The sequence below is a fragment of the Ascaphus truei genome, chromosome 1 (genome assembly GCF_040206685.1).
Source record: "Ascaphus truei isolate aAscTru1 chromosome 1, aAscTru1.hap1, whole genome shotgun sequence".
NCBI lineage: Eukaryota > Metazoa > Chordata > Amphibia > Anura > Ascaphidae > Ascaphus > Ascaphus truei.
In genome coordinates, this window is record NC_134483.1 from 538,122,101 (window position 1) to 538,143,211 (window position 21,111).

The 21,111-nt window shown below is 50.4% G+C and overlaps 1 protein-coding gene across 16 annotated transcripts in view; it reads left to right on the top strand.

The window, feature by feature from the left end:
• DYSF (dysferlin) overlaps nucleotides 1-21,111 on the top strand; it is a 406,918-nt gene that overhangs the window by 75,425 nt on the left and 310,382 nt on the right. For all 16 annotated transcript variants that reach the window (XM_075573113.1, XM_075573169.1, XM_075573215.1 and 13 more), the window contains exon 4: nucleotides 15,578-15,683. In XM_075573113.1, the coding sequence (XP_075429228.1) occupies nucleotides 15,578-15,683 (106 nt within the window). The remainder of the gene's footprint in view (nucleotides 1-15,577; nucleotides 15,684-21,111) is intronic.

Here is a 21,111-nt window from a genome sequence, read left to right on the forward strand (position 1 = left end):
GCCTTAGCCTGTGTGCGGAGCTATATAACCCGGTGCGTTGGTTCTGTTGTTTGATGCCAGAGCCTCACCCTATAACATTCTGTGCTATTTCTTTCTAAATGTTCAATTATACAGCAAATAATACAGATGCCGCCTGGCACCGTGTTAACCGGTGAAGTAGACAGACAAATATGGTAGCTAATAAGATAACTTTAATAGCCAACTCGTGGTTAAAGAGTGCTACGTTTCCGGACCACAAAGGACCCATCTTCAAGCAGATTTGTTTTCTTATAATAATAAGAAAGGTGCTTACCTGGAGTTACACAACGTCACTTTATGGAGCCTGCGGAGTCTGTTTTTGGAGGGTGCGTTTCACGCGCCCCTCTAGCTGGAGCGATTTTATGCCCTCCAGGTAGACGCGACGAGGGGGGGGGGGCGTGTCGGAGGTGTGTGGAAGTGCGTCACGGAGCTGGTTCGCCTTCATTAGGCGAAACCGCACACGTGACCGGCCGTCGAGCGACAGAAAGAGATGTATTTGGCATTTTGTCGCGCTCGCCATGGATAAGGCCAGGTCCCCGGTGCCCACATCGGGCGATGGAGGGACAAGATCCGCCCCACAATGGGGCCGGGCCCGCTGCGAGGGGGGGGGGGGGGGCGCCTCCCTGCGCCGACAGAAACTCCTGCTCTCAAGAAAATTGAGAGCAGGAGTCGCGACGGAGCGCTAGGCCACGCCCCCCCGGCGGTTCAGCCAACGAGGGCAAACCTGCCGGGTGACGTCACGGCCGCGCCCTTGTCACGCCCCCCTGTATTTCCCCCTGCAGCTCTCTGCAGACCGGGAGACTCGGCTGCACGCACCGCCAGCCTGGCAGGCGCGCGTGAAACGCAGGCACTGAGGCCGCAGCCTTAGTACTGCTTGTGCACATTTAACAAACAGAAAGCAGTTGAGAACAGGGGGATAATTTGGAGACTCCACGGGCTGTTATCAGTTTCGGATGTTTCTGGGGCACAGTTGCTTGCCCTAGCCCCAGCAGGGGCGTCAAGTTGTAACTTTAAAGATGAAAGCCCCGATTATCAAAACCATCAATCAGAGTTTACAAGGTCAAGCCCTGCGTTTCCCTTCACTCCCAGTAATGCGGGTAGCTGTCTGATGGGAAGGAAGTGGTGACATTGCTGCAATAATGGGTGCAGGAGTCCTGAAAATAAAGTGCAGGGACTATAAATACGGGAATTTATATTACATTCCGCGTTCTTTTCATAGCACAATAAAGTAATCACAATAAAGAGAATATTTCAGGATTCCTCATGCTCCCCTCCTCAGCAGCTTCTCCCCCTCATACCCTCCTCACCAGCTTCTCCCCCACATGCTCACCTCCTCACTAGCTTCTCCCTCTCATACTCTCCTCACCAGCTTCTCCCCCACATGCTCACCTCCTCACCAGCTTCTCCCCCACATGCTCACCTCCTCACCAGCTTCTCTTCCCACATGCTCACCTCCTCATCAGCTTCTCCCTCACATGCTCCCCTCCTCACCAGCTTCTCCCCCACATGCTCACCTCCTCACTAGCTTCTCCCTCTCATACTCTCCTCACCAGCTTCTCTTCCCACATGCTCACCTGCTCACCAGCTTCTCCCCTTCATACTCTCCTCACCAGCTTCTCTTCCCACATGCTCCCCTCCTCACCAGCTTCTACCCCTCATATCCTCCTCACCACCTTAAAGATTCCATATATTGCCTGACAACCCCCCCCCCCCCCCCCCCCGATGTCCAGCCTTCAAACAGTGCTCAATCCGGGAACAAACACTTTCACTCAGAACAAATTTCTTTATAATGTACACACTCAAAAACCTTTGAAAAATATAAGTAGACCACATCACCGGCATTATCTTAGATTACATTTGTGCTTACCTATTTTAAGAAACTAATAAGGTTAGTTTGGCATGCCCTATCCCTTATGAACCTGTGCTAACTATTATTAAGAATTATTTTATCCAAAAGATATTTCTGAATATTACCCTGTGACGGAGCGGCCTTGTCGGTATGGCCAGAGAAGAGCTTACACACCACTTTCTTGCAATGAAAAGGGCTTTGTTTCCCTTACCAGGGAAGCTGGTTGTAGTTGCACAGAGAATAAAGCAATGAAAGTAAATGGCTTAAGTCTGCAACACATATGTAGCCAGGTCCCCCGTGGGTGGCTGCTGTCCCGCGACCCCTCAACTGTTTTCTCCGCTGCCGCGGGTCACTCGCTGGACCCGCCGGCACGTCTGGAGGGTGGGGGCCAGTGCAGGGAGCGCTTTGCCGTTCCGGCGGTTCCCAAGCAGGGTGCCGCCATCTTGGTGCAGGTCGCGCATGTGCAGTAAGTCCCCGGCGGCCTGCAGAGATCGCGCATGCGCAGGACAGCGCGAGGAGAGCCCGCAGAACCCTAGACTACCAGGGAAGGCTCTAGGCAGGGACTACGAGTCCCCTGAGCCTCTGCGCGCCCCACGTGATGCCAGGGAGCCAATAGGGCATAGGATCTCCCTAAAGGGGGAGAATAGATACTTTTCGCGGGCTGCAGAACGAGAGTTGAAGCTGGGAACTAGGAGGGAGCAGGAAGGGTGTAGGGAGCAAGTGAAGGTTCTGCACCAGGTAGGTTCCCCAATCCCAGATAGGTTCCAACTCACCACCAGGCTAGTGGGTAATTGATAAGGGACGGCCCAAGGTTAGGGACGCTGACCTTAGGTTCGTGAGGTGCCTTATTGTCCGGTCACAGCGGTCAGTGCTGTGAGGGCGGACAAGAGGGTATCGTGTCAGGTTGCAGTGCGTTGCTGCAGGGATTAGGAGAGGCAAGTAGCGTGAGGCAACTGGGGGGGTCATAGCGGTAACCAGTCCGGGGACCATGGCCCAGGGCCCGCGTTACGAGTAGTGTGGGTGCAGGGGGGATCAGGGACCTACCTGCATAGGATAGGCGACCCCGTAGGCCCTAGGAGTTTCCCCCTAAAGTCATGCAAGCTTGCTGTGCTTTAGGGACGGCCTATAGTACAGTGAGTGTCACATTGGTTCACGGAGTCAGTTAAGGACTTCTTTGGTTACGCTGCGCATCCGTGCAGAAGGTTGAGCGCCGTTCTTCGTTGTGGCTGCAGAGGCTATCCTGGTGGTATCGTCCTGGAGAAGGGGTTCTTCGGTCGCCGGATCCTTTGTGAAGCCAGTTGGAGATCCGAGCACGGGAGTCCTCGGCAGGTACTCTAAATCTACAAGTGCACCAACAAGGCCTATCACACTCACAAGGGACATAGCGACTGCGCAGTCACACATATCATTCTTACTGTGTAGGGTGGAGGTGGAGTTGACGGAGGAGAAGGAGGTGAAGGAGGAGGTGGAGGTGGAGGTAGCATCCTGCGTGACGCCGTGTATAGTGTCGCCTCTAGGGAGGGACACCGGTTAATATATGTACCTGTGTATGAGATTGCCTGCCAGTAAAGTCATTGTTTTACCTACGTGTGGAGTGATATATATATATTTCCTGCGAGGAACCACTCCCCCTCTGGTGGGAGCCATCGCAGGTGGAGGCGCTACACCGAGTACAGGATTACTCTTAATATAATTGCTCCAGGTTCCCCGTGGTGGAAGCTCAGCCCTCCTGTGAGCCAAGCAGGTAAAGCACCACACCTGGTAACACTACGTTCCCCGCACCCACACTATATCTGCGATTGGGTGGGGTGGAATACCCGTTACACATACAATAGTACTTAGTCCCAGGTATACAAAAGGGAGTTCAGGCTCTCCCCTCATCCGGGCTCCCCCCTCGGCCGGGCTCCCCCCTCGGCCGGGCTCCCCCCTCGGCCGGGCTCCCCCCTCGGCCGGGCTCCCCCCTCGGCCGGGCTCTCCCCTCGGCCGGGCTCTCCCCTCGGCCGGGCTCTCCCCTCGGCCGGGCTCTCCCCTCAGCCAGGCTCCCCCCCAGCCAGGCTCCCCCCTCAGCCAGGCTCCCCCCTCAGCCAGGCTCCCCCCTCAGCCAGGCTCCCCCCCAGCCAGGCTCCCCCCTCAGCCAGGCTCTCCCCACAGCCAGGCTCCACCCTCAGCCAGGCTCTCTGCAACATGTTTCTCACAGGTTGAGAGCAAACTGACAGCCTGGAAGAAATCTGCTGTCTGCTTTTTAAACCTCCCCTTTCCAATCAGCTAGCAGACCTGCCAGCTAGGGTGTGGTTCTTTTGGTCTGCTAAAGTGAGAGAGTTTTTTTACCTCTTATAATACTCCCTCACATACCCACTACTAAATATTTACGTAGCTTCCCTAGTATTGATGAAAGGCTTACAGGTCTGTAATTCCATGGTTAGGATCTAGTTTCCTTTTTAAATAACAGCACCACATCTGTTTTATGCCAATCTTATGGTACAGTCTCTGTTAATAACAAATAAAACAATTAAGGTAAACGGAAGCGCTGAATCTCTTGGTAGTTATTGGGGTGGGCAGGTTGTGGAAAGATTTTGGAACTTCCAGGGCTGACCTGAGTCCTCGTAAATCCTGCAGCTTGGCAGTTCTCTCGGTTTGGGGATAGTATATTATACTGGAAACTGTTTCAGGGTCCCATACCAGTGGGAGTATAAAGAGCATGGTGAGACATATGTAGGGGTTTTGTATGAAAAATACTAAAGGATTGAAAAAGATAGAGGTATGTTATATAGTAATACAGTATAAACCATATATCTGATAAAAGTCCTGTCTTTCTTCTCTCTTCTGTTTCTAAAATAAGTCTTAGTGTGGACGATTCAATTTATTTAGTCATTGTGCATTAGGATGTCAGACACACTGGGCAGCGTAAGATGTGATTCATTTCCTCTTTAGCTGCTCTTCCTTGAGATGTTTCCATGACTCCCTAGGGTGACATTTCTGCAAGTAGCACTGGGTATGTTGCAAGGCAAACTGCTCAAAGCAAGATTGATGAGTACAGTAAGTCAAAGCTCTCCCACCCAGGGAACTCACGCATGTTCTCCAATCTCTGTTCCGGCACACACTCCCACCCAGGGAACTCATAGATGTTTTCCGATCTCTGATCCAGCACACACTCCCACCCAGGGAACTCACGCATGTTCTCCGATCTCTGATCCAGCACACACTCCCACCCAGGGAACTCACGCATGTTCTCCAATCTCCGATCCAGCACACACTCCCACCCAGGGAACACACGCATGTTCGCCGATCTCTGATCCAGCACACACTCCCACCCAGGGAACTCACGCATGTTCTCCAATCTCCGATGCAGCACACACTCTCACCCAGGGAACTCATAGATGTTCTCCGATCTCTGATCCAGCACACACTCCCACCCAGGGAACTCACGCATGTTCTCCAATCTCCGATCCAGCACACACTCCCACCCAGGGAACTCACGCATGTTCTCCGATCTCTGATCCAGCACACACTCCCACCCAGGGAACTCACGCATGTTCTCCGATCACTGATCCAGCATACACTCCCACCCAGGGAACTCACGCATGTTCTCCGATCTCTGATTCAGCATACACTCCCACCCAGAGTACTCACCGATGTTCTCCGATCTCTGATCCAGCACACGCTCCCACCCAGGGAACTCACGCATGTTCTCCGATCTCTGATCCAGCACACATTCCCACCCAGGGTACTCACGCATGTTCTCCGATCTCTGATCCAGCACACACTCCCGCCCAGGGAACTCACGCATGTTCTCCGATCACTGATCCAGCATACACTCCCACCCAGGGAACTCACGCATGTTCTCCGATCTCTGATCCAGCACACACTCCCACCCAGGGAACTCACGCATGTTCTCCGATCACTGATCCAGCATACACTCCCACCCAGGGAACTCACGCATGTTCTCCGATCTCTGATCCAGCACACACTCCCACCCAGGGAACTCACGCATGTTCTCCGATCTCTGATCCAGCACACACTCCCACCCAGGGAACTCACGCATGTTCTCCGATCTCTGATCCAGCACACACTCCCACCCAGGGAACTCACGCATGTTCTCCGATCACTGATCCAGCATACACTCCCACCCAGGGAACTCACGCATGTTCTCCGATCTCTGATCCAGCACACACTCCCACCCAGGGAACTCACGCATGTTCTCCGATCTCTGATCCAGCACACACTCCCACCCAGGGAACTCACGCATGTTCTCCGATCTCTGATCCAGCACACACTCCCACCCAGGGAACTCACGCATGTTCTCCGATCTCTGATCCAGCACACACTCCCACCCAGGGAACTCACGCATGTTCTCCAATCTCTGATCCAGCACACACTCCCACCCTGGGTACTCACGCATGTTCTCCGATCTCTGATCCAGGACACGCTCCCACCCAGGGAACTCACGCATGTTCTCCAATCTCTGATACAGCATACACTCCCACCCAGGGAACTCACGCATGTTCTCCAATCTCTGATACAGCATACACTCCCACCCAGGGAACTCACGCATGTTCTCCAATCTCTGATCCAGCAGACACTCCCACCCAGGGAACTCACACGTTCGCCGATCTCTGATCCAGCACACACTCCCACCCAGGGAACTCACGCATGTTCTCCAATCTCCGATCCAGCAGACACTCCCTGACAGTTCTACTTTCCCAACTTCAGAGACATTTTACTATGAAACTTGTCCTGTTTCGCAGTGTTTTTCCCTTCCCCCGGCCTTTACTTTTTGTCATCTAAGAGTTATAGGCCTTTTTAAAATAAGAATTTGCAGAATCTCCCCCAACCCCCCCACCTTCCGGTACATTTCTCTAGCAGTGTGAGCAGTGTGAGCAACGTCACTGGCTGACAATGCAGGTGAGAGATCCAGATTGGAGATACACCCTTTAAATATGTGTAGCCCTGTGTGGTTTGGGCTATAGGTCTGCCTTCCTCCTGGCAGTAATCATCCCTGGTAAGGGCAGGTTGCCAGGAGTAATCATGGGTTTTCCCCACACACGTGCTGTGCAGTGAGTCAGTGAAGATAGTGTCATCAGGCTCTGTGTCCAATCACAGTGACACAGGGGTGGTGCTTATTGGAACGACTTACTGCATAGCACTTCCTGAATTTAGTCAGTTGTCCCTACTCTTGAGAGAGACTGGTCCACCCTAACTAGACTGCGCAGGGCTCCTCTTCCTCGTTCCTCTTATCTCGCTAGGAGATAGGAGAAGAGCTCGGACAACTTCTAGGGCCCTGACTAGGAGTGATTGTCCAGGGACTTCATTCGGTGACAACCTACTAATGTGCGGTTGAGGCAACCTGCTGTGAGATGGGCAGTCTGCCATGCATTGGTCAAATAAAATATATCCTTGGATCAACGTACTTCTTGCCTGAGTCTGGAGTCAATCAGGGAGAAGCTAAAGAGAGAAGTTCTCCTGCAGAGATTCCTCCCTACCATTCTGGGGATCTGTTGGAGATGGAGGCGCTGTACTAGTGAGTATTACTCAGCTCTACCTCAAAAGCCTGTCCTGATATCCCCTATGTCATCGCGGGAGACTCAGAGCCACCTGTTGCCAGCAGGTTGCACCACCTTAGGCTGCGGCCCCGCTAGCGCTGAGCGGGCGGTGCTTGGCGAGGTGACTTGCATATATATATATATATATGTAAGTCCCCGCTCACACAATGCGCACGCGGTTATGCGCGTGCACACACGCGATGCACTTAGGTAAATAAAAATGTTATACTTTCCCGCTCGCTCAATATTCGGCAATGCCGCCCCCCCCCCTCCCACCCCCGCGCACGAGCAGACGCAGGACACCCGCCACGCATGCTTTGAGCGACAGCGCTAGCAGGGATTCAGCCTTAGGCTGAGTCCCCACTGGCGCTGAGCTCGCTGAGTGGGCGGTGCTTGGTGAGGTGACTTGCATATATATATATATATATATATATATATATATATATATATATATATATATATATATATACGCGGGCGCATCGCGTGAGCAGGGATATGTATATATGTATATATATATGTATATATATATATATATATATATATATATATATATATATATATATATATATATATATATATATATATATATATATATATATATATATATATATATATATATATATATATATATATATATATATATATATATATATATACATACACACACATATCCCTGCTCACGCGATGCGCCCGCGGGTATGCGCGTGCACACATGCTCACCGGCGCTTAGGTAAAAACATTTTTTTAACTTTCCCTATCGCTCAACTATTCGGCAATGCCCCCCCCTCTCCCCCCCCCCCTGCGGGCGTGCGAGCAGACGTAGGACACCCGGCTCGCATGCTTTGAGCACCAGCGCACTCAGCGCCAGCGGGGACTCAGCCTTAGACATCGTAACCAGTACACCACTTTCCCTAGGGTATCCAACATGAGATTGGAGGGGGGGAAACAGGGTTACATATGCCTGAGAAAGGTACACTGTGCTGTAACATCAATATCCCGACGGAGTGGTCACTGGAGGCTGATCAAGTTACTAGCCGGTCAAAATGATCTTCTCATCCCAATAAAAATGTCCCCCATCAGGTCTCCCATAGTCTGTGCATGTGTCCCCATGTTTAACTCTGATCACTTCTTCTTGTCTACCATAACCCCCACAATTCTTACCTATTCTCCCCTGCAATCTGCTCCCGTTCTCCCATATTCTGCACACACAGTAGCCCTGGCTGGGTGTTATGTGGGATATGGGAGGCAGCACAATGCTGTTTTCATTTAGCACCGTTTCTTTGTTATTAAACGTTTCCTGTCAGCCTTTCTGTTGGCCAGGGCCCATATCCCAATAAAACCCACAGTGGAAGCTTGCAACCGCTGAAAGATGTCTCCGCTTTGGCTTATTGATCCTTGGCAGAAACTTGCGCTCTCACCAAGTCTGCTCGGGAGAGCCCCCTGTTGGTTACACATGCAGTCTGTGGAATGCACTGAATGCATCTTAAACGGTTACGGTTTCCTTCTGAGCAGGAGTTATATAAAGCAAGGCGCTCAACTCCAGTCATCATGCGCCCTCCCCACCCCCCTCCCAACAGGTCTGGTTTACAGGACATCCTAGCTTCAGCACAGATGGCCGAATCAGAGAAGACTGAGCCACCTGTGCTGAAACTGGGGTCCTGAAAACCTGACCTGTTGGTGGGTGACGGGGGGTGGGAGGGGGCGTTGAGGACTGGTGACTGTACGTGTCTCACAGGTCCCTCAGAACCTGCTATATGTACCATACTGCCGCAGCGTGTAAGCTGCATGCAATTATTCGTACCTATTGTGATCGGTGATTCTGCAAATGAGCGCACTGCGTCACTTTTTGGCTTCCTTTATGTTTTTTTACCTGGACTCCCTACAGCTCTTGACTGCCGCATTATAAATCTTCTCCGCAGCTGCTTCAGCGCGACCGCGTATTTTCCCTCTCCTCTTAAATTCCGAGCTTTCAGCTTAAACCTCCTGGGCCGCGAGCCAGACCAGGAATTATAGTATTTTTATTGCCGTCTGATAAGATTAGGAGCAGTCACCTGTGTACATTAAAAGCGCAGCGCTTGTTTTTAAAACTTGGTGAGCTTGTCCACAGTGAGGCAACATCCGTGGGTCATTATAATGTAGTAATTGGTCCTGGAGAAGAGATGTATAATAATGTGTGTGTGTGTGTATGTGTTTATATACACTGTGCATGCAATGTCTTGTATATAATGTATATAATGTATAACCATGCTCACTTAACTATGTATTTGTAACCATGTATCTGTCCTCATAACTCTATGCCCAGGACATGCGTAACTCTCAATGTATTAGTTCCTACTTAGGGGGTTAATTTAATGGTTTTAGCGTTTAGGGGGTTAATTTAAGGCGTTTTAGCGCTTAGGGGTTAATTTAAGGGTTGTAGCGGTTAGGGGTTAATTTAATGGTTGTAGCGGTTAGGGGTTAATTTAAGGGTTGTAGCGGTTAGGGGTTAATTTAAGGCGTTTTAGCGCTTAGGGTAAGGGATTAGAGTTGGGGGTTTTAACGTAGGGGTTTTTAGGGTAAGGGCTTAGGGTAGGGGGTTACTTACCTTAGCGGCCAGCGGCGGCAGCTTCCGGCGGCAGAGTGAGTCGCGGTGAATCACCGGCAGCCATTTGCTCACGGCGAAAAGACCGCGCCGAAATGTCCTAGACTGCCTGTGATCCATGTCCTGTACCCACTGAATATAAGCCTCACCTATTGTACCCGTTTCTGCCAGTGTAGGAAGGAGAATCTGCCTCTCTTCCTCCAGTCTGGACTGCGGCAGCTTTAGGATCATTACCGCACACCAGGGGTGCGCAAACTCTTCTCCCTGCGCCCCCCATGCATCTCTCATCCCCTGCTCATGCCCCTCCCCCCCTTCTCGTCTCTGGCGTCAGATGATGCCGTGCGGTCATGTGATGTCACGTTGCCATGGCAACGCGACGCAAGGTGACCCTGCAGTGTCATTTGACGCCGTGTTGCAGGAAATGTAAGGTAATTAAAATTACAGAGGCCCAGCGCGATCCCCGACATTTTATTTAAATGTCTTCGGGGAAGCGCGGGGCCTCTGTAACCACCGCCCCCCCCCCCAAAAAAAAATTGTGCGCCCCCCAGTTTGCGCACCGCTGCCGTACAGTATCACATACTGTAGTGTGAGTCTGCGCGATTTCTTCCAGAAGAGAAGGAATTAGAAGATTAATATTTGTTTTTAAGGGCGCCGAGCGTGAAAATAATCCCGACAGCGACATTGACCTGTTCGGTGGGGTTTGGACTCCCAGGGACAGTGGCTCATGGAAAGAACAATTAAAAGCAACAACTGTCTGTGACCGGGCACCTGTGAGCTATTTGTGTAGCTCAGGCCTCAAAAGGAATGTAAAAATAGCGAAAAGAATAACACGTTGTTTTATTTTTGAGTCGGACACATTTCTAGGACTTTGAGAGATTCCTTTTCCACAATATCTGAGCCCCAGTCAGTGACGCTTCCTTCCTTCATATCCTGAGTGTTTCCTTCTAAAGACAGCGACCGTGTACAGCAGGGGTGCTCAACGTATACAGCAGGGGTGCTCAACGTATACAGCAGGGGTGCTCAACGTATACAGCAGGGGTGCTCAACGTATACAGCAGGGGTGCTCAACGTATACAGCAGGGGTGCTCAACGTATACAGCAGGGGTGCTCAACGTATACAGCAGGGGTGCTCAACTTATACAGCAGGGGTGCTCAACGTATACAGCAGGGGTGCTCAACGTATACAGCAGGGGTGCTCAACGTATACAGCAGGGGTGCTCAACGTATACAGCAGGGGTGCTCAACGTATACAGCAGGGGTGCTCAACGTATACAGCAGGGGTGCTCAACGTATACAGCAGGGGTGCTCAACGTATACAGCAGGGGTGCTCAACGTATACAGCAGGGGTGCTCAACGTATACAGCAGGGGTGCTCAACGTATACAGCAGGGGTGCTCAACGTATACAGCAGGGGTGCTCAACGTATACAGCAGGGGTGCTCAACGTATACAGCAGGGGTGCTCAACGTATACAGCAGGGGTGCTCAACGTATACAGCAGGGGTGCTCAACGTATACAGCAGGGGTGCTCAACGTATACAGCAGGGGTGCTCAACGTATACAGCAGGGGTGCTCAACGTATACAGCAGGGGTGCTCAACGTATACAGCAGGGGTGCTCAACGTATACAGCAGGGGTGCTCAACGTATACAGCATGGGTGCTCAACGTATACAGCAGGGGTGCTCAACGTATACAGCAGGGGTGCTCAACTTATACAGCAGGGGTGCTCAACGTATACAGCAGGGGTGCTCAACGTATACAGCAGAGGTGCTCAACGTATACAGCAGGGGTGCTCAACGTATACAGCAGGGGTGCTCAATGAATACAGCAGGGGTGCTCAACTTATATAGCAGGGGTGCTCAACGTATACAGCAGGTGTGCTCAACGTATACAGCAGGGGTGCTCAACGTATACAGCAAGGGTGCTCAACGTATACAGCAGGGGTGCTCATCGTATACAGCAGGGGTCCTCAACTTATACAGCTGGGGTGCTCAACGTATACAGCAGGGGTGCTCAACTTATATAGCAGGGGTGCTCAACTTATATAACAGGGGTGCTCAACTTATACAGCAGGGGTGCTCAACTTATACAGCAGGGGTGCTCAACTTATACAGCAGGGGTGCTCAAGCCTTTCCCCCCCACAACAGGTCAGGTTTTCAGGATATCACAGCATCAGCACATGTGGCTCAGTCAGTCCCTGCTTCAGCACAGAATCCTACAGTCTATCTTAAACGCTGCTGCCAGAATCACTCTTTCCTAAATCTGTCTCAGCGTCTCTGCGCCTCCCCTGCTGAAATCCCTCCCCTGGCTTCCTATCAAATCCCGCATCTCGCACTCAATTCTCCTCCTCACTTTTAAAGCTTTACACACTTCTGCCCCTCCTTACATCTCAGCCCTAATTTCTCGCTATGCACCACCCCGACTCTTGTGTTCCGCTCAAGGATGTCTTCTCTCTACCCCCTTTGTATCTAAAGCCCTCTCCCGCCTTAAACCTTTTTCACTGACTGTCCCACACCTCTGGAATGCCCTGCCCCTCAGTACCCGACTAGCACCCACTCTATCCACCTTTAAGACCCACCGCAAGACACACTTTCTCAAAGAAACATATGAGTAGCGCCTGGGCTGATACTTTACACCTCATACATAAACCTTGGCCCCCTGCAGGCGCACTTACCAGAACGCCCTCCTACTGTCTCTGTACGTTCTTCCTACCTACCAAATAGATTGTAAGCTCTTTGGAGCAGTGACTCCTTTTCCAAAATGTTACTTTTATGTCTGAAGCGCTTATTCCCATTAGCAGTTATTTGTATTATTTGTTATTTATATGATTGTCACGTGTATTACTACTGTAAAGCGCTATGTACATTGATGGCCCGATATACAGTAAATAAAGACATACATACATACATACCCAGAAGGCTCAATCAGAGCCTCAGTCTGAGGCCGCGCGTATAGTGCCCGCGACGGGACGGGTGACGTCACCCATCGCCGCTTGTGAAAGTTATATTTCGCTTTGCGGCGGCGTTGCAAGCTTTCTGGCATTTGGTTGGTTCAGGGGCTGTCACATGAGGCAACAGCCCTTGAAAAATCAAATATTGCCAGCTTCCAAAATTTGCGACGCTCGGTCGCTCCGTCACATTATCGCCGTCGCGCTTACTATAAGCGCACGCGGCGGCGGCGGCAATGCATTTGTTTTTGGACGCCGTCGTCGTCGCCCGCCGCTGGCACTATACGCGCGGCCTTAGGCTGCACTTATACAGCCGGCGACCGATGACGTCACCCATCGCCGTCGCCATTACGAACGTTGTATTTCAGATTCGGGAGACGTCGCTGGCTACAAGGCCAGTGACATCAGCGCGGGGGAAGGCAGAGGGGTGGGGAAGCTCCCTGATTGGCTTATAGGCAGTCACATGTGGAGACTGTCTCTCTTAAAAGCACATTCTATTGACTGCAAGAATTTTGGTAGTGCGCCATCGCGTCCACTATAAGCGCCGGCAACATTGCATTTGTTTTGACGCGACGTCGTGTTGCTGTCGCCACCACTATAGCGCTTATAGTGCCTGGCGATGGCGATGCGACGTCGCTCCGAATCAAATACACGGACTCCGTCGCAAGCGCTTATAGTAAGCGCGACGGCGACGAAGCGATCAAAAGTTTTGAAGCCGGGTCCATTTGATTTTTTTAGAGACAGTCGCCACATGTGACTGTCTCTAAACCAATCAAATTGCGCGGCCCGCCCCTTTTAGTGACGTCACTGGCCTTGTCGCCAGCGGCGTCGCTAAGAATCAAATCACAACTTGGGTGACGTCATCGGTCGCGTCGCCAGCACTGTAAGCGCGGCCTTAGAATGAGCCTCTGCTTGAGCTGCGATATCCTGAAAACCTGTCCTGTTGCTGGGCGTGGGGGAAGGGGGGGGCTTGAGTACTGGAGTTGAGCACCCTGTCGGGCGAGGGCATGGACAATTTTATTTATAACAGCGCAGTCCTTTGCAAGCGATCAGCAGTCAGGGTTTAGGGTCACAGCTTGGGGTGTGGGGTGAGTCCCCAGTAAGTGGCCTTACAGGGTCCTCCGGGTGGCGGAACTGTCAGGCCAGTCATCGTAGGGACACCGTGAATACCCGAAATGGGGCTCCACCCGATGCGGATGGGCCGCCAGGTAACGGTCCCCCTGAAAAGGATTGTGCGGGCTGGAGGCGCCGACGCAGGCGGTCAGGCGTTGTACCCCTGGCACCAATCTTAGGCAGCTGGGCTCTATCCTATGCGGGTAGGCCCAGGCGGCCAGGATAGGGGGACGTAGGGTGGTAAGGGCGGTAAAGCGTTAGGCTGGGCCGCGATCTCAAGGGGGGAGGTTTTCCTGACGCATAAAGATTCAACTCCTCTAACCAAATTTCAGTCCAACAGGAATGTTGCCGGACAAAGGCCAGGGAAAGCACTCGCTTTCCCTGAGCCTCAGCGCGCCTCCGCATGGGAGAAGGCACCATGGACTCAGCCTTAGGCTGCGTCCAGGGTTGCAGCAGCCGTACGGAGACGCGCTGAGGGAAAGCGGGTGCTTTTCCCTGGCCTTGGTTAGCGCGCCGTCCGTGGGCGTGTCGGGGAGCGGGCCAGTGACGTCACGTAGCTGGTTCGCCCTCATTTGAGCGCTTGAATCTAATCTCCCTTGAGCGCTTGAATCTAAAATTCTCCTAAGACCCACGCTTACGCACGCCTGCGGAAGCGTGCGCGAGCCCCTGCTAAAGCCGCTCTCATTGCGGCTGCAGGGGCTCACTGGTAAGCACCAGCGCGCCTCAGCGCCTAAGCGCTGACCATGCCCAAGGCCTTAGCCGGTATGCTCAGCAAGGCTAGTATTTGTTCCTGAAAATAAATATTTTATAGCATCAATTATACTGCAGTACTATGTATAAAATAGTATAATTAGATTGTAAGCTCCTCGGAGCAGGAACTCCTTTTCCTAAATGTTACTTTTATGTCTGAAGCCCTTATTCCCTTTGTGTTATTTGTATTATTTGTTATTTCTATGATTGTCACGTGTATTGCTGCTGTGAAGCGCTATGTACATTAATGGCGCTAAATAAATAAAGACATAAATTAATACAAAATAGTATCCCAACAAAAGGCATTAGAATCAGAGCTACAATTGTAGTTCTCACAAGATCTCAAGGTTACCCATCTTAGCAGATAATGTGAACGTGGCCACTCTATACAGGATTTGTCCCAGGATATCTTATGACGTGACTTTGGTCTGGGACCATCTCGTGTATGGAACAGAATAGCCACCCACGACAAAAAAGTAACAGGTACAAAAGCGTCGGTTGTATCAACCTACAGAACGGAATCACCGCGCAAAAACCGTGCAAAGCACTCAAGTTATTTAAACCTTATAGCAAGAATGACCAACTCTAGTCCTCAAGGGCCACCAACAGGTCAGGTATTGGGGATGCCCCTGCTTCAGCACAGGTGGCTCAGTCTTTGACTAAGCCACCTGTGCTGAAGCAGGGATATCCTTAAAACCTGACCTGTTGGTGGCCTTTGAGGACTGGTGTTGACCCCCCCTGTCAGAGAGAGTCAACTCCTAACCTCTCTTTTCTTCCCATAGGTTTCTGGGCATGGCCAAAATTCTCCTGCTGGATCTTCTTACACCTCCCAACCTGACAGCCACCCTCAGCGCCCCACTTCTGGACACCAAGAGGCAGAACACGGGGGTGAGTGAAACAAAAATGTAAAAAAGATGCTTGTGTTGGTGCTGAGGGCTTTCTTATACCATGGACAAGAACTAAAGGGTAGCACACTGTGCGCGCTCATATGCAGGTCATTACCCAGAATCCCTGGCTGCAGTGGAAGCACTGTATTCTAAGAGATGATGGGGTAATGCTTTACACTTATACCATCAACAGTGTCTCTTTGAACGTAGTCACTGGCGTGTTGCTACTTCTTAGAATGATATAGTGACAATCAATATAATATTATATACTGTGTAACCGCTGAAAAAAACACCAGTAGTCAAAGTGTCCGAAAAAGGCCGCGGTTCTGTGTCGGATGTAATAAAAGATTGACCTTTTTTAAACTTTGGGGGAACACTCTTTGGAATGCATTTTAGAAATATATCTAAACTATGTTAATTCTTGTGACGGAGCGGCCTTGTCGGTATGGTCAGAGAAGAGCTTACACACTACTTTCTTGCGAAGAAAATGGATTTATTTCCCTTACCAGGGAAACAGGTTGTAGTTGCACAGAAAATAAAGCAATGAAAGTAAATGGCATAAGTCTGCAACAAAAACAATAGTCCTTAGTTCCAGGTACACAAAAGGAAGTTCAGGCTCTCCCCACAGCCAGGCTCTCCCCACAGCCAGGCTCTCCCCACAGCCAGGCTCTCCCCTCAGCCAGGCTCTCCCCTCAGCCAGGCTCTCCCCTCAGCCAGGCTCTCCCCTCAGCCAGGCTCTCCCCTCAGCCAGGCTCTCCCCTCAGCCAGGCTCTCCCCTCAGTCAGGCTCTCTGCAACCTGTTTCCTCACAGGTTGAGAGGCAGAATGACAGCCTGGAAGAAATCTGCTGTCTGCCTTTTAAACCTCCCCTTTCCAATCAGCTAGCAGACCTGCCAGCTGGGGTGTGGTTCTTTTGGTCTGCTAAAGTGAGAGGGTTTTTTCTAACCTCTTGTATACTCCCTGACAATGCTGTAAAATAGGAAGGGACAAGCTTTCTATTTAAGTAAATCCCTCTTTTACATTCTGGGGCAGAATAAAACTTTGCAAGTTGCCTAAATGACTATAAATAATAGCATATGTATTTGCATCAATTTCATGCACAAGATCACTTCACCACACTCAGTCTGCACAAAACCGCCTTCAGAAGCGCTGATATCATCAGGGTGCAGTACTGTATGTGAAGATGGACTGCATTGGCCCTGAAGCTAAGCATTTGTCATGATTAAAGTGGACCAGTAATTGGTTCGGACTTCCGTCCTCTCCCAAGAATAAGCTTCAGAGAACTAATTCACACCTACCAACCAACTCCGAGCAGTCCATATTTTACAGAGAGGTCCAAAATCGTTGTCTCTAGGAGTGTTGGCCATTAGCATCTTGGTTATTAGCTTCTACTAAAAATCAGTGAGTCTGACCCAATAAGTGCGCATATGACTGGTTTTAGATGGTGGTACTTTGGTTAGTCCACTTGCACGTCAATTCCAATTTGAAAAACCTTTAATGGAGCCAATCAGTTAATACAACTGCTGCATGGTCAGAAGACCAACTGTGACAAAGTACCCACTTGCTCTGTACCTTTTGTCCAGGGATCAGCACTTTCACACAGCCTTCCAGGTAGAGGAGACAGTCTTCTGACACAGAGGTGAAAAGCTTTGGCCTGTTTATTTTGCCATATAACATGCTACAGCAGATAACAGGAGTAAATCAAACAAACAAAACAAAAGTATTTGCTTTTCCTCAGCGTAACACAGCTTTTCAGCACACACTTCTCTTGAGAGTAAAACAGCTCTGTCTTGCTCTGTTTAACTCTAGAGCAACCTTTTAATCATCTCCCTGCTCAATCAACTGCTCCAGCCCTGGGAGAGCTAGAAGTCCCGGTCTGGATTACCCTTGGTAAATCTCCAAACCGTGGAGTGGAGCAGAAACCCTGCACTAATTTAGGGCCGTAATATCCTCTTTTCGCTACTGTTCCCTCATATCTGTCACACAACCAAAGAAGACAAGGTTTAAAACTGGGTACAAATTAAAAAAAAAACTAGTGCACCTAGTAACTAAACTAAAAATAAAGTGCAATAAAAGTGGAGGTGTAAATCAAAATAAAACAGATGGGGGGGGGGGGGATACAGAGAAGAGCACCCCACTTAATGCCCACTGGGAGGTGAATTCTGATACCTGCCCAGCGGCCAGAGCGTGGGTGAACTCTGCCCGGATATGGGAGCGCACCAGAGCACAGCCTCACATTCAAGGGGATTCTCCCCAGCCAAGTGCCGCTTCCTGGTCCTGTATATAGCCAATCTTGCTAATGCCAGGAGCATGTTGACAAAGAGGTTCCTGGCCCTATTGTTCCAGGATACTGAGCGCTAAAAAAATAAAAGTGAGGGGAGAAACGCAGCCAGAACTGCAGGAAGAGGCCCTCACGAGTGACAAGCGTGGCTGCAGTATGGTGCAACACGCGTGATGATTTTAAAAAGCTCCATTCTATGGCTTGGGAGTGAACCTTGTGGGTCGAAATGTCATTTTTTTTGCATCACCTTCTGAATAAATATTTGTAATTTTTGCATTACATGTACATAGGCCCAATGATATATGACTCATATTTTGTATATCCTGTTATACAAATGTAGCCCCTCCTCTTTAGCTCTCAGAATTATAACGATTGCTGAGTCAGGGGCCAGAGTCTCGATTGATACTTAGTGGGCCACTTGTGGCCTACGGTCAGACAGTGGGGAAATAAAGACACGGTATAAAGGTGATACAATGGCTTTACTGTATTTCAACTAGTACGGACAACCTGTGATCCTCACCAGGGGAACACCACATACAGCATACACATGTAACACCCAATAACGTTGTGCAGGTGTGTCAGTGTCAGTAATAATAATAATATGTTCTTGTATAGCACTGCTAGTTTTACATAGCGCTTTACAGAGACATTTTGCAGGCACAGGTCTCTGCCCCGTGGAGCTTACAATCTATGTTTTTGGTACCTGAGGCACAGGGAGATAGTGACTTGCTCAAGGTCACAAGGAGCCGACACCGGGAATTGAACCAGGCTATACCTGCTTCAAACTCTCAGTGCCAGTCAGTGTCTTTACCCACTGAGCCACTCCCTCTCCGTAGTAAGTGAGCCACCCAATCCTGGGTATATTGGCTTTGTGATGGTGCTGGACACTGTGGGAGCTCTTTGTCTACTAACATGTTGCAGGCCTCTACTTCAAAAAGGGTGCATCGGTACCGCTGTGTGTTATATCCATTGAGAGTATCCCACCCCCAACGGTGCTCACTCTCTCATGTCCTGACTGGAATCTGCTACTCCTACTACTACGTGCACTCGTGATCACTCTGCAATCCTCGGATGAACGTGATAGCACTCAGGTGCACGCAGATCTGCCCTCATCATGGCCGACCCCCAACTCTCTTTAAAGGCTCCTCTCGCTCTTAGTCCCACCTCCCCCACAGCTGTTATCATTGGCTGACGTTATGTCCATTAATAATCAAATGTCCATTGTATATATTTGGAGAGGAACCTGGGTCTCACCACACTGATGATACACAATCATCACTTAGAAATCAGATGTCGCAGACAACCGACCAGGATCGGAGAAGATGCTGCCTGGCAAATGTGGATCTCGCTGACACAGAAGTTCTTCTTGCAGATGATTACAAATGCGAATGTGAACCGTAGAGAATGAGGGGGTCCCGGTGGAGCAGCTGTGTAGCATCATACTGTACTTTGAGTCATGCAGGATTTCCATTTCTGGCAATGGAATGTGATGGCTCTGAGTCAGCAAGCAGACGTTGACCTGATGACTGGGTTGTACTGGGGGGGGATAGGAGACGGACATGCATGGCAAAATGACACAGAACAGGAGGCTATTTAACCTTTCATTGCCAAGTGGGCTAGCAACACATTGCTGGAGAGAGAGATACTCATTATTAAATGAACACCAGCTGATGTATTCAACTCTCTGTGAGATATATTCACATAATAATGATGTGCGAAAAAACAACAACTAAACTAAACAACTAAAGAAATCCCAGCTTCAGCACAGGTTGCTCAGAGGCTCAGTCTAAGCAGGGACTGATTGAGTCTCCTCTGCTGAAGCTGGGATATCCTGAAACCTGGACCTGTTGGGAGGGCTTGAGGACTGGAGTTGACCAGCCCTGTTGTAAGTTACTTGTATTTTTAGACCACACACTGGGGCTTATTGCATAGTCTCCGGAGCAGCCAGATGCATTGCGATCAGTCGCTTCGGAGCTTATAGAATAACTCCCCTTATACAGTGTTCCAGACTGGAACGCAGCCTCCCGTCAGGCCCCTGCTTTAAAGTTCTGCGGTTCAGGGAGATTTGGAGAAAATCAGGCTGAGAGTTGGAGAAACTTCAGAGAGAGAGAAGAATAACACGGCAAACACAAATTGTACTTTGCCGTGTGTGCAGAGCCTCGGGGGGGGGGCTCTTGCAAAGTGTTTCTTGGCATCGGGCGGATAGTTATTCCACGTGGGTATTACTGTCCGGCCGCTTGCCGTTTCACTCTTGCCAGCCAGAGCAAGCGTCCTGGCGGCTGCAGAAGTTCCCTGGAGATCCCGATTTTCTCGTGGTGAATGCCAAGACCTCAAACAAGGTCATCCGGTGCACGACCAGCTCTGATACTGCACGACCAGCTCTGATACTGTACGGCCAGCTCTGATACTGTACGACCAGCTCTGATACTGTACGGCCAGCTCTGATACTGTACGGCCAGCTCTGATACTGTACGACTAGCTCTGATACTGTACGACCAGCTCTGATACTGTACGACCAGCTCTGATACTGTACGACCAGCTCTGATACTGTACGGCCAGCTCTGATACTGTACGGCCAGCTCTGATACTGTACGACCAGCTCTGATACTGTACGGCCAGCTCTGATACTGTACGGCCAGCTCTGATACTGTACGACTAGCTCTGATACTGTACGACCAGCTCTGATACTGTACGACCAGCTCTGATACTGTACGACCAGCTCTGATACTGTACGACCAGCTATGATACTGTACGACCCGACCAGCTCTGATACTGTACTACTAGCTCTGATACTGCACGGCCAGCTCTGATACTGTACGACCAGCTCTGATACTGTACGACCAGCTCTGATACTGTACGACCAGCTCTGATACTGTACGACCAGCTCTGATACTGTACGACCAGCTCTGATACTGTACGACCAGCTCTGATACTGTACGACCAGCTCTGATACTGTACGACCAGCTCTGATACTGTACGACCAGCTCTGATACTGTACGACCAGCTCTGATACTGTACGGCCAGCTCTGATACTGTACGACCAGCTCTGATACTGTACGGCCAGCTCTGATACTGTACGACCAGCTCTGATACTGTACGACCAGCTCTGATACTGTATGACAGCTCTGATACTGTACGACCCGACCAGC